Genomic DNA, 14,675 nt, shown 5'->3' with positions numbered 1-14,675 from the left:
GAACAAGAGGGCACAACCTCAGGATAGAGGGGTGTCCATTTAAAACAAAGACGTGGAAAAATTTCTTTCACCAGAGGGTGGTGCATTTGTGGGATTTGTTACCACAGGCAGCTGTGGAGGCCAGGTCATTGGTGTATTTAAGGCAGAGCTTGATAGGTTCTTGATTGGCCACGGCATCAAAGGTTATGGGGAGGAGGCCGAGGTGTGGGGCTAAGGAAGAGGTAAAAGAATCAGCCATCATTGAATGGCAGAGGAGACTAGATGGGCTAAATGGCCTAACTCTGCTCCTATGCCTTATGGTCTTGAATGTCCATTGTGTAATTCCACTTTTTTTCTTGGATTCAAGATGAAGCTTACAAATTCAAATAGCTCCTAGTTAATGTGTTTGAGTTAAAGCAGTTCAGTAAATGATCCTCTCAGTTTGTGTACTATTCTGCTGCTGAAATTAACTAAGTGCATACCTAGGATCAAAGAGCTAACCCTGGTGTGAAATATTTGACTCACTGAATGCCATCTCTGATATCAGCAAAACTCTTCCTCGAGTGTTTGGAATCTTGCTTTGGCTAGCTGTCCGTAAGATTCACTGTGAATTCTATTTCTATCATTTATTGGCATTACCTCCGGCCCTTCTCATGGGATCTCTAACACAGTCTAAAACATGGCATGATTTAGTATGTTGCTTGCTGATGGGGAGGAATAGTGATGTAGAATTTGTATTTCTGAGAGCTTGGCTTTCTACTCTTGTCATGTGTTTTTGGATTTCCTCTATCTTTGTTTCTAAATGGAACATCTGATTTGAAAATTCTAGTGAAATAAATATGCTGTTAAACTGTGGTCACAGATTAATGTTTACATTGCTGGGGTGCTTTTGCACCAATGTAATTGTTCAGCCTTGGTTTTAACCTAGGCTGTATAGAGACAAAAGGCAATTTTTGTTCAGAATTGTGCTGAGCATTCTGGAAAAAATAAATGTGAGACAAAAGATGAGATCTGAAGGATTAGTCATCCAGTTTCTAGATGAATCATGACTTTTTTATCTTCAGCAATCAGATGATGATGTCAGTCAGTTTGATTCGAAGTTCACACGGCAGACACCTGTTGACAGCCCTGATGACTCGACACTCAGCGAAAGTGCCAATCAAGTCTTCCTGGTAAGTATACCCAATATTCCATGTGCCTTGGGGAGGGGAGGGGGAAGAAAAAACTGCTGATGCTGTTAGGTGAAAAAACATTCAGTAGCCAGGCAGCCTCTGAGTAAAGCGAAGTGGTTAACATCCTGCAGAGACTGCTTGATTTGCTGAGTGAGAAGTTTGTTTTTATACCAAATGTCTTTCTTTGTTTCTGAGGTAATTACCGTGTTTTATTTCCTGCTGATTAAGTTGAGTGATTGTTGTACTGTCTGAGTCAATGGAACCATAAATGTTATTTACTTTGTATGCAACAACTTGAATAATGGTTTGCTAATGGGGTTTTGTGAACTTGGAACCGGAAATGGTGGCTTATGTCGAGCACAAGACTAATGTCATGCTATTTTTAGCCTATCTATGTGATAAACCTGGTGTGTTTGAGTCATAACGTACTACACACAAAACCAGACCTTTCAGCCCATCTAATCTGTGCCAACCTAGTCCTATTTGTCTGCACCTGGACCATAACACTCTATACTACTTTCATCCGAACTTCTCTTAAATATTGAAATTGAACCTGCATTCACCACTTCTGATGGCACCTCATTCCACACTCAGTGAAGCAGTTCCTCTTATATATTTCACCTTTTACCCTTAACTTTTGACATCTAGTTCTAGTCTCACCCAACCTGAGGGGAAAAAAAAACATTATTTTGTATATCTCCAAGATCTTTCCTCATTTCCCTACACTCCAATGAATAAAGTTCTAAACTATTCAACCTTTCCCTATAACCCCAGTCCTCAAGTCCTGGCATATCCTTGTAAATTTTCTCTGAAATCTGTCAATCTTATTGATGCCTTTTCTGTAGGTAGGTGCCCCAGAACTGTGCATAATATTCCAAATTTGGCCTCACCAAAGTCTTATACAAAGTCTCTTACATTATAATCTTGCTGATTATATGCAGATTTGCTGATCCTGATTACCACATTCTCATCAACATAAAAAACAAAAACGGATTCAGCACTGATCCCCATAGCACACCTCTTGTCACAGGCCTCAACTCAGAGAGACAATGCAACCATCTACTACCACTCTCTGGCTCCGCTAAACCGGTGTCGAATCCAATTGATTACTTCATCCAAACAATCAAACTTTCTGGACCAGTCTCCCATGTGCAAGTTTGTCAAAGTTCTCGCTAAAATCCTTATTAACACACATCTCCTTGAGTGCATAATATTGAGTATTGCAAGAAAGGTGAAACACCCTACACTCTGGTCTAACAATGATTTTCTGTTCTTGCTGAATAATTGGAAATGTGGGATAGTTGTTTTGTAGCTTCATTGTAACCAGGATAAGCCTACTTGATACTGAGTTGTTTCAAGCCCATTATTTAAGAAAGGATCTACTGATATTGGAGAGGATCTAGAGAAAGGTCCATGAGAATTATCCTGGGAATGAAAGGGTTAATGTATGAGGAGTGTTTGCTGGCTCTAAGCCTGTATTTGCTGGAGTTTAGAAGAATTGGGTGGGGGGAGAGAATCTTACTGAAACCTATCAAATATTGAGAAGCTTACATGGAATGGATGTTTCCTGTAGTGGGGGAGTCTAGGACCAGAGGGGACAGCCTCAGAGTCACTTTAGAACAGAGATGAGGAATGTCTTTAGCCAGGGGTGGGGAATCTGAGGAATTCATTCCCACAGACGGCCGTAGAGTCTTAGTCATTGGTTAATCAGAGGTTAATCAGTCCTTTATTAGTTAGAGCATCAAAAGTAATGGGGAGAAGGCAGGAGAATGGGGTTGAGCGGATCATATATCAGCCGTGATGGATTGATGGAGAGGACTCGGTGGGCCAAATGTCCTAATTGTATACCTTTGTCTTATGGTCTTATTGTCTTGTTTTGCATTGCAACATTTACAACATCTTCCGCAGGTAAAGGCTACACAGGCAGAAAGGGAAACGGTGGCCACTAGACAGCGTAGAAGTAGGCAGGTAGTGCAGGAGTCCCCTGAGGTCATCCTCCTAAACAGATATACTGTTTTGGACACTGTTGGGGGAGATGTCTCATCAGGGGAAGGCAGCAGCAGCCGAGTTTATTGCACCATGGGTGGCTCTGCGGCACAGGAGGGAAGGAAAAGGAGTGGGAGAGCTATAGTGATAGGGGATTCGATTGTAAGAGGAATAGATAGGCGTTTCTGTGACCACAAACGAGACTTCAGGATGGTATGTTGCCTCCCTGGTGCAAGGGTCAAGGATGTCTCTGAGCGGCTGCAGGACATTCTGGAGTGGGAGGGTGAACAGCCAGTGGTTGTGGTGCACATAGGTACCAACGATATAGGTAAAAAAACGGGATGAGGTCCTACAAGGTGAATTTAAGGAGTTAGGAGATAAACTAAAAAGTAGGACCACAAAGGTAATAACCTCTGGATTGCTACCAGTGCCACGTGCTAGTCAGAGTAGAAATAGGAGGATATTTCAGATGAATACGTGGCTTGAAAAATGGTGCAAGGGGGAGGGTTCAAATTTCTGGGGCATTGGAACCAGTTCTGGGGGAGGTGGGACCGGTATAAACAGGACGGTCTGCACCTGGGCTGGACTGGAACCAATGTCCTAGGGGAAACGTTTGCTACTGCTATTCAGGAGGGTTTAAACTAATGTGGCACGGGGATGGGAACAAGTGCAGAGAGACAGGGGTGTAAAATGAGGGTAGAAGCAAAAAGTAGTAAGGTGAAAAGTAAAAGTGGCAGGCAGGCAAATCCAGGGCAAAAAGCAAAAAGGGCCACTTTTCAACATAATTGTATAAGGGCTAAGAGTTTTGTAAAAACAAGCCTGAAGGCTTTGTGTGTCAATGCGAGGAGCATTCGTAACAAGGTGGATGAATTGAATGTGCAGATAGTTATTAATGAATATGATATAGTTGGGATCACAGAGACATGGCTCCAGGGTGACCAAGGATGGGAGCTCAGCATCCAGGGATATTCAATATTCAGGAGGGATAGACAGGAAAGAAAAGGAGGTGGGGGAGCATTGCTGGTTAGAGAGGAGATTAAAGGAAGGACATTAGCCTGGAGGATGTGGAATTGATATGGGTAGAGCTGCATAACACTAAGGGGCAGAAAACGCTGGTGGGAGTTGTGTACAGGCCACCTAACAGTAGTAGTGAGGTTGGGGATGGCATTAAACAGGAAATTAGAAATGCGTGCAATAAAGGAACAGTAGTTATAATGGGTGACTTCAATCTACATATAGATTGGGTGAACCAAATTGGTAAGAGTGCTGAGGAAGAGGATTTCTTGGAATGTATGCAGGATGGTTTTCTGAACCAACATGTGAAGGAACCAACTGGAGAGCAGGCCATTCCAGATTGGGTATTGAGCAATGCGGAAAGATTAGTTAGCAATCTTGTCGTGCGAGGCCCCTTGGGTAAGAGTGACTATAATATGGTGAAATTCTTCATTAAGATGGAGAGTGACATAGTTAATTCAGAAACAAAGGTTCTGAACTTAAAGAAGGGTAACTTTGAAGGTATGAGACGTGAATTAGCTAAGATAGACTGGCAAATGATACTTAAAGGGTTGACAGTGGATATGCAATGGCAAGCATTTAAAGATTGCATGGATGAACTACAACAATTGTTCATCCCAGTTTGGCAAAAGAATAAACCAGGGAAGGTAGTGTACCCGTGGCTGACAAGGGAAATTAGGGATAGTATCAAGTCCAAAGAAGAAACATATAAATTAGCAAAAAAAAAGCAGCACACCTGAGGACTGGGAGAAATTCAGAGACCAGCAGAGGAGGACAAAGGGCTTAATTAGGAAAGGGGAAAAAAGATTGAGAGAAAGCTGGCAGGGAACATAAAAACTGACTGTAAAAGCTTTTATAGATATGTGAGGAGAAGAAAAAGATTGGTCAAGACAAATGTAGGTCCCTTACAGTCAGAAACAGGTGAATTGATCATAGGAAACAAAGACATGGCAGACCAATTGAATAACTACTTTGGTTCTGTCTTCACTACGGAGGACATAACTAATCTTCCGGAAATAGTAGGGGACCGAGGGTCTAGTGAGATGGAGGAACTGAGGGAAATACATGTTAGTAGGGAAGTGGTGTTAGGTAAATTGAAGGGATTAAAAGCAGATAAATCCCCAGGGCCAGATGGTCTGCATCCCAGAGTGCTTAAGGAAGTAGCCCAAGAAATAGTGGATGCATTAGTGATAATTTTTCAAAACTCCTTAGATTCTGTATTAGTTCCTGAGATTGGAGGGTGGCTAATGTAACCCCACTTTTTAAAAAAAGTAGGGAGAGAAAAACCAGGGAATCATAGACTGGTGAGTCTGACATCGGTGGTGGGGAAAATGCTAGAGTCGGTTATCAAAGATGTGATAACAGCACATTTGGAAAGAGGTGAAATCATCGGACAAAGTCAGCATGGATTTGTGAAAGGAAAAAAATGTCTGACGAATCTTATAGAATTTTTTGAAGATGTAACTAGTAGAGTGGATGGGGAGAGCCAGTGGATGTGGTATATTTAGATTTTCAAAAGGCTTTTGACAAAGTCCCACACAGGCGATTAGTGTGCAAACTTAAAGCACATGGTATTGGGGGTATGGTATTGATGTGGTTAGAGAATTGGTTGGCAGACAGGAAGCAAAGGGTGGGAGTAAACGGGACCTTTTCAGAATGGCAGGCAGTGACTAGTGGGGTACCGCAAGGCTCGGTGCTGGGACCCCAGTTGTTTACGATATATATTAATGATTTAGACGAGGGAATTAAATGCAGCATCTCCAAGTTTGCGGATGACACAAAGCTGGGTGGCAGTGTTAGCTGTGAGGAGGATGCTAAGAGGATGCAGGGCGACTTGGATAGGTTAGGTGAGTGGGCAAATTCATGACAGATGCAATTTAATGTGGATAAATGTGAGGTTATCCACTTTGGTTGCAAGAACAGGAAAGCAGATTAATATCTGAACGGTGGCCGATTAGGAAAAGGGGAGATGCAACGAGACCTGGGTGTCATTGTACACCAGTCATTAAAGGTGGGCATGCAGGTACAGCAGGTGGTGAAAAAGGCAAATAGTATGTTGGCATTCATTTGAGTACAGGAGCAGGGAGGTTCTACTGCAGTTGTACAAGGCCTTGGTGAGACCGCACCTAGAGTATTGTGTGCAGTTTTGGTCCCCTAATCTGAGGAAAGACATTCTTGCCATCGAGGGAGTACAAAGAAGGTTCACCAGATTGATTCCTGGGATGGCAGGACTTTCATATAAAGACTGGATCGACTAGGCTTATACTCACTAGAATTTAGAAGATTGAGGGGGAATCTTATTGAAATGTATAAAATTCTAAAGGGATTGGACAGGCTAGATGCAGGAAGATTGTTTCCGATGATGGGGAAGTCCAGAACGCGGGGTCACAGTTTAAGGATAAAGGGGAAGCCTTTTAGGACCGAGATGAGCAAAAACTATTTCACAAAGAGAGTGGTGAATCTGTGGAATTCTCTGCCACAGGAAACAGTTGAGGCCGGTTCATTGGCTATATTTAAGAGGAAGTTAGATATGGCCCTTGTGGCTAAAGGGATCAGGGGGTATGGAGAGAAAGCAGGTACAGGGTTCTGAGTTGGATGATCAGCCATGATCATACTGAATGGCGGTGCAGGCTCGAAGGGCCGAATGGCCCACTCCTGCACCTATTTTCTATGTTTCCTGATGAATTCAGGTTTGCTAGTTGTGGGGAAAAACTCAATGCAGGATATACTCAGCACCTTGGGCAGCATCAGTGGAAAGCATGGCATTTGCTATTTCATGTTACAGCCTTTCTTAGAAACCAGAGAAGTTTTTCAAGCGGAATGTCTCAGAAGTTGATCTTGTGGCATTATTTTGTCTACAAGTGCAGAAATATTGCCAGAATGTAGAAAATCCTGCTGTGTTTTTTGATAATTTTCACGTCACTTTTCTAATGTCAGGTACCAGCGTCTAAGAGAAATCTTGACCATTTTTCATTGGCTGGGAATACTGGAAAGGGGTATGGAAGGAGTTGACATTGTTTTTGGGGATGTGTCACTGAAAACATCTTATGGTTTTATTATTAATACACCGGGGAATGTCATCATGACTTTGAAGAGATTTGAGTGCATAATTAAGGCTAACTTGTAGCGTAGCGCTGAATTCTACATTGTTGAAAGGCTTGGCTTACCTCACTGTGGGAATTCTATCCTGAACAAAATTTATCCTTCAAGGTTAGAATATTTATCTATTTATTTCCTTGCAGATAAATCTTAGACCATGTGACTGTATACTGATTATTTGTATTACAATATTTTGTACAGTTTAAAAACAATTGTCAGTGGAGCGTTTACTCTTTCACATATGGAAATACAGAAAATTGCTGGCAATGATGAGTCCCAGTAAGTTAGTGTGGGATTGCTCGCTGGTTCAAACAATTGTTAAACTAACAATTATAAAACTTGCAACTGGTCACAGTCAGCTAGAGATTTTACTCAAGTTTCCCCAGGAATTAAGTCAATCACCTCCACTTTGTCATTTCTGGATGGAATTGTGTGACTGAAATGCAGTGTGACAGTGAACGTTATGATACATTTTTAATGTGATCTCAAGTGCCTTTGGATGTTTCAGCATAATTTGGTATTAAATTATATGCAAAGTAACAACATGTTTAAAATGATGGTGAGCATGTTGGTAAAAATGAAGAATTTAAGGTGAGAGCTCTAGAGAAATTCCTAAATAGCAGCTCACCCTTTGTTCCTGATGGTGGGGGTGGTAGGTGAGGAGAGGAGGGGAATGGTGGGGTTGTTTAAATTTGAAGTCAGAGGGACAGTGAATTCAGTGGTGAGGTTTAGGTCACAGGGTGTGCCGTTCCAAAGATAACATTGTTTAGTTTCCTAGTTTTTAACAAGTGACATCCCATGGCTTTGAAGACAGAGCTCACCATTTCCAAGAGACTCTGGGACACAATCTAATTTATTGGTATGCCATTGCAGGCAATTAATTTGGGGGATTTTTCTTTGGCACATGAGGAATTCTATAATGTGAATACGAGACTAAAATGGTAGAAGATCACCTCCGAACCTTTCTACCAGATCTGACCTCTGGCTGCTTTTGAAAAGCGCAGTGTGTTGCATAAGAATAAGAGTACATGCTTTTGTGATTACAGCCTTCTCTTGCCTCACACTGACTAAACTGATTTGAGGGGCAGAGGATCATAGTTGCTCATGAAGCTGCGACCCAGTAAGAGGGTATAATCATTTCTTTTCTCTTTTCAGGGGTTCACATATGTGGCTCCATCAGTACTGGAGAGCGTGAAGGAAAAATTCTCATTTGAGCCAAAAATCCGTTCACCTCGCAGGTTTATAGGCAGCCCTCGGACTCCGGTGAGGTAATTGATGCTCTTTTATGTTCAGTTGCATCTAAGGAAGATAAAAGCTGGCTTGATTAGACCATTTGGCCCCTCAAGTCCTCTGCCAATTAACAGAAATGTGGCCAATCTTTAACATCAGTGGCTTTTGCCTGTCTTATCCGGTATTCCGATTTCCATAATATCCAGAAATCTATTTAAGCATAGTAATTGTTGTTCCATAGCCCTCTAGGTAGAGCATTCAAAGGTTTACCATGCTTTTGGAGTGAATATATTTCTCATCATTTCATTCCCAAATGAACCCTGTGCATGGAGACTGTGACCTTGTTCTAGACTCAGCAAGGTTAATCATCACCCATCACTATCCTGTCAAGCTCACTGAGATTTGAATGTCTGTGAGGTTATATTTCATTCTTCTGAACTTTACCGAATAGAGACCTACCCTACGCTGTTCTTCCCACTTCCTTTCCATTCCAATGAAAGGTCTCAGCCTGAAATGTCAACTATTTATTCCTTTCCATAGATGCTGCCTGACCGGCTGAGTTCCTCCAGCATTTTGTTTGTTAGTGTGTGTTTCCAGAATCTGCAGAATCTATTGTGTTTATGATTTGCTACTCTTTTTGTGGCAAGCCTGCCATTCCGGGAACTAGTCTGGTGAATCTTTGCTGTATTCTCTGTAGCAAGGCCTATCCCATGAGGTAAGAAGAGCACAATTAAGCAGTCGTTCAGTTGTGGCCTTTGAAGTCATTCATTTTCAGTCTTGTACTCCAATCTTCTTAAAATCATCTCCAGCATACCATTTTCCTTCCTAATTACCTGTAATACCCATATGTTCATTTTGAGCATCAAATTTTCCAATCTCTTCCTACTTAAGGGAATATTCGTCCTTTCTGCTTTCTCTGCTGCAGTGATTCCCATCGTGTTTTTCCATGTTGTATTCCATGCTGTTGCCTACTCATCACTGATTCCCACATAATGACAATGGAAATGTTGCTTTTGGTCCCCTCAGCCAAATGCTTGGTATCGATTATGAATATTATATATTAGCATGAGCACTATTCATTATGCAGCCCAAGCAAGTACCTGATCATCAGGCCAGGCAGCATCTATGGAAAAGAGTAAATAGTCGACATTTCGGGCTGAGACCCTTCCTTTGATTTCCAGCATCTGCAGATTTTCTCCTGTTAATGACCTGATCATGTCTCCTCCAGTTTTATATCTGTTAATCAACTCTTCCAGGTTCTTACTTTATCCCCCTTCCTCACTCACCTTCCCCCTCAAATTAATCAACTGTCAGCTTACACTCCTTCCCCTCACTCCCCAACTTATTCTGGTTTCTACCCCATTGCTTTCCAGTCCTGATGAAAGGCTCTCGGCAAGAAATATTAACTGTTTACTCCCCTCCACAGATACTGCCTGGCCTTCTGAGTTCCTCCAGCATTTTGTGTGTGTTGCTTTAGATTTCCAGCATCTGCAGAATTTCTTGTTTCTAAATTTTTACAATACTACCTTAACTCCCAATTTCATTTGCTCTAATCTGGTTCAGCGACCTATGAGACGTTATCAGAAGCATTCAGAAAGCCTTTTTATCAAGTTTATACTGCATTTAATTTGTCTTTGAAATCCTAGATCACTTTCCATTTACTAATTTGAGACTTAATACATGATTTGCAACAAATATATTATTTCTTTAAAATATGTATTATTGCTTTTTCACCGTTAATGGTAAATTTTTTGTTTCAATGTTTTCCATGCACAGGGTCTATTTGCAACTCTCCTTAGGTTTCTGGCTTGGATTCCAGCTAGGTTTTTCCTCACTCCTGGCTCTTCTGTAATGTTCCCATCTCCTGGGTCCCAGAAGCAATAGTAGTCTGCACGTGTGCTTGCATGCCTACCTCTAACGATGTTGGTCCCAGTGCTGTTGCGCTGTAGCCCATCTAACCCAGGAACTCTGCACTTGTAATGCAATTCCATGAGTTCCAGCCTTGGTGAACAAGATGTGTTTGCAGCACATCCAAGAAGATAGAAAAGTGTGCCCAAAATATTGGAAATGCAGGGTGGGTTGAACAGGATGAAATGTGGATATTTTGGCTGAATTACTTAAATTAATTACAGCAAAAAAAAAGCCCTTTGGTTTATCAGTATCTTGGGAAATATGCTGCTGAACTGAGCAGATATATTGCACTGGAAATAAAATGCAAAGAACTATGAAATGATTCACAGGCGATAGTATTCATGGGTGAATTTAATCTAGATGTAGACAGGACAAGTCCTCCATTTTAATAGAAGTAATTTGACAAATTGAGAGAACTTGTGCAAGGAGTAGATTGAGAAACGCATGTTGAGGGTAGCGTTGGAGAAGACTGTCTTAGATTTAGCATTGTGTATTGAGAATGATCCTGTTGTAAAGGGGCCTCTAGGGATAACTGACCCCTAAATACTAGGATTTTAGATTGATTTGAAGGTAGTGTAGTTAATTCAAGTCTCTAGTTTTAAATTGAACAAAACGACACAGGTATGAGGGACTTGTGGGCTGTGTGACATCCATGGAAAGATTATTTATTTTATTTAGAAATAGTGCAGAACAGGTCCTTTTGGCTCTTCAAGCTGCGCCATCCAGCTACCCACAAATTTAACCATTGCCTAATCACGGGACACTTTTTAATGACCAATTAACCTACACCTTCGGACTGTGGGAGGAAACTGGAGCACCCAAAGGAAGCACACAGGAAGGAAGGTAGAAACTTGCTTCAGAATTCAACTCCAAACTCAGCCATGAGCTGTTATAGTGTCACTCTACTGCTGTGCTACTATGGCACCCTATGCACAAGGTGTTGCAGTCTAGAAAAGAATAATTGAGCAGCTTTCATGGGGGACAATATGGGTTTCCCCCCGCTATCTGAAGGTAGAGCGTTCCTATGAAACCGTTTGTAAGCCGAAATGGCGTAAAATAAAGAAGCAATTACCGTTAATTTATATGGGAAAAATTTTTGAGTGTTCCCAGACCCAAAAACTAACCTACAAAATCATACCAAATAGCACATAAAACCTAAAATAACACTAACATATAGTAAAAGTAGGAATGATATGATAAATACACAGCTATATAAAGTAGAAGTAATGTATGTTCAGTGTAGTTTCACTTACCAGAATCGGGAAGATTGAGCCAAAATTGATTTGTAGCATGCACACACACCTGCCCTCGCAAGGCTTCACGGTCATGGTAGTCTTTCTCGGAGTAAACACAAGTTTAAAGTGGGAGTCTTGTAAAAGTGAAAATCCTCTTTTGATTAGTGAAAACAGGTACTAATGTAAGTCTTTTATAAAAGCAAAGTTGAGTAAAGCGGACGTTCGGAAAGCGGGGGACACCTGTATTGACAAACTAAATGAAGGAGAACACTGTGTGTGGAGCAGAATGTGAACAAATGTGAGGTGATCCACACTCGTGCTCTGATCAAAAATACTTGATATTTAATTGCTCTCAGATTGTGAACTAATGCTCAAATTGGCTGTATGCGAGAAAGCTAACTTGCCGACACAGAAACAATTAATTAGGCAAAAAGATGAAGATTAGCTTTTTGTCTCATGTACATTGAAACCGGTTGGTTGTGTCAATGACCCAACAGTTTGAGAATGTGCTGGGAGCAGCCCTCAAGTATCAAGTGTTTGGCACCCTTGTGCCAAAGCTGCATACGCACAACCTTTACTAACCTGTACTTATCTAAGAAAGAATGTGCTGGCATTGAAGTGGGTCCAGAGAAGGCCCTGTACTCACTGGAGTTCAGAAGAATGATTGGGGATCTCATTGAAGCATATCATATTGAAAGGCTTAGAGAAGGCATAGAGAGGATGTTTCCTGTAGTGGGGTAGTCTAGGATAGCAGGGAACAGCCTCAGAATACAAGGGTGTCCCTTTAGAGCCAAGATGAGGAGGGCGATGAAATTTGTGGAATTCATTACCACAGATGACTGTGGAAGCCAAAACGGAGGTTGATAGGTTCTTGATTAGTCAGGGCATCATAGGTTACCAGCAGAAGGGTTGAGAGGGATAATAAATTGCCATGATGGAATAGTGGGGCAGACTTGATGGGCTGAATAGCCTTATTCTGCTCCCATGACTTGTGGGGTATCAGCTTTCCATCTGTAAGAGCATGAGATGCAAGTTATGTCGGATGTAGACCTGATAGGCCCAGAATTTGAGAGTTTCTAAATAAAAGCTTTCAGATCTGCTCGAAGTGGGCATCTTGAAACTCCTGGCCACAGAGTGGTATAGTCTATCAACCCAAGGCATCACATCTCTTAGGGATCCCAGTGAATGCACAGATTTCCTCCCATTTTCTGCCTCATTGGCTAATCTGTCCTCTGCAGATTAAACCGGGCACAACTGGGGCATTCGCCATGCAAAGAAACAGCTGAAATCAGAGATGTTAACCAATTCTTTTTCTATTCCAGGACTGATAGTTTCACCAAATGCATATTGTTATTTTCATAGAATGCTTGGCTACCTGATCATCAGGTGGGAACAGCACCAAAGCAAAAACAGAAAATGCTGAAACATAGGTCAAGCTGCATCTGTGGTGATAGAAACAGTCCTTTGTCAGAAAGATTCAAACACAAGAACACAAAGTTAAAACAAGAATAGGTCACTCAGCCCTGCCTTGCCATTCAGTATGATCATGTCCAATCAATACTAGCCTCAACTTTCCTGTGCCAGTTTCGCATAACATACATTCCTGTGATCTTTCACATATTTATCTATCACCATCTATGATCTTCCTTCACTATACAGTCAGCCTCCTTATCCGCGGATTCCGCATGCACGGATTCAACCAACCGCAGATCAGGAAAACCCGGAAGTTCTGTCTCCAGCACTCATTGTTTGAGCACGTACAAACTATTTTTTCTCGTCATTATTCCCTAAACAATACAGTATAACAACTATTTAATAGTATTTACATTGTATTAGGTATTATAAGTAATCTAGAGATGATTTAAAAGTACAGGCAGGTCCCCGGGTTATGAATGAGTTCCATTCCTGAGTCCGTCTTTAAGTTGGATTTGAAATCGGAACAGATACATCAGGTATTTTTTAGCATCAGTTAGTCAAAAGTTTTTCTTAGTATATAGTACATATTTTATCTTTCTATGCATATAAAACACTTAAGAAACATACATATTTCAATAATTAAAACACTGCGTTGCTTAGTAATAATTGTAGCTTTCATTGGGACGGGCCTTTCACATGCTGCATTAAAATTGTTCCAATCGTTGACCGACTGTAGCCTAGCGCTTTTCAAATGACCGATGGCGCTTTACCTCTTTCCGATCGCTTTATTACTTCCACTTTATTTTCAATCACAATTGTGATTATTTTCGTGAGCAGAAACACTGCAGATTCAGAGCTGCACCGCTGTTCCTAATGTCCACCGCACTGAGACATGTTAAATAAAATCCAGGATTCCGCTGGGTCCTAAAGACCACCGCATTGATACAGGTTAAATAAGGGACTTGAGCATCTTCGTTTTTTGGTATCCGCAGGGGGGCTTGGAACCAATCCCCTGCGGATAAGGAGGGCCGACTGTACTGTAGGGGCAGAAAATTCCAGAGATTCACTACCCTCAACAAATCTCCCTGCGTCTCCATTCTAAATACCCACCCTTAATTTTGCAACTTTGTCTCATTGTGTGTGACTCTCCCACTAGCCTTCATCCTGAACTGTTTCTTCTTCCATTGATGCTGCCAGACCTGTTTCCAGCATTTAATTTTGTTTTGGAATAGATTGAGCTTGACTCTGAGGACTTGGATAGTTATCTTCTAATTATGTTATCCCCAGCACTGAAGTGAAGGTAACTTCAAAAAGGTTCAAAGGCTCATTTATTATTAAAGTATACAACTCTGAAATTCTTCAATTCTCCAGTCAACCATGAAACCCAGAAAGAAAAGGCAACATGATCATCAATGCCCAAATCCCTCCTCCCACTTAAAAAAAATGAACAAAATTGGATCAAGCACATTGACCCCTCAAATCCTTCCTCCACAGAAAAAAAACAAAACTAATTAAGCACGTCGACCCCCACATCCCCCTTTCCTGCACAAAAAAACCTAGAGGATTGGGCAAAAAAAGAGAATATAAAAACTATAAGATGTGGGGTGGGTAAGAGCCTATGGTCCTGGCCAAC

General features: G+C 41.4%; 1 protein-coding gene across 1 annotated transcript in view; it reads left to right on the top strand.

Annotated features, from left to right (window-relative positions):
- Positions 1 to 14,675, top strand: part of LOC140731592 (ribosomal protein S6 kinase beta-1-like) — a 98,463-nt gene that overhangs the window by 73,495 nt on the left and 10,293 nt on the right. Inside the window, exons 13-14 of the mRNA XM_073053135.1 lie at positions 1,044 to 1,151; positions 8,406 to 8,518. Coding sequence (XP_072909236.1) covers positions 1,044 to 1,151; positions 8,406 to 8,518 — 221 coding nt within the window. The remainder of the gene's footprint in view (positions 1 to 1,043; positions 1,152 to 8,405; positions 8,519 to 14,675) is intronic.

Source organism: Hemitrygon akajei, chromosome 8 (genome assembly GCF_048418815.1).
Source record: "Hemitrygon akajei chromosome 8, sHemAka1.3, whole genome shotgun sequence".
In the NCBI taxonomy this organism is placed as follows: domain Eukaryota; kingdom Metazoa; phylum Chordata; class Chondrichthyes; order Myliobatiformes; family Dasyatidae; genus Hemitrygon; species Hemitrygon akajei.
The sequence above is the reverse complement of the archived record's forward strand: the minus strand, read 5'-3'. Positions and strand labels throughout refer to the sequence as shown.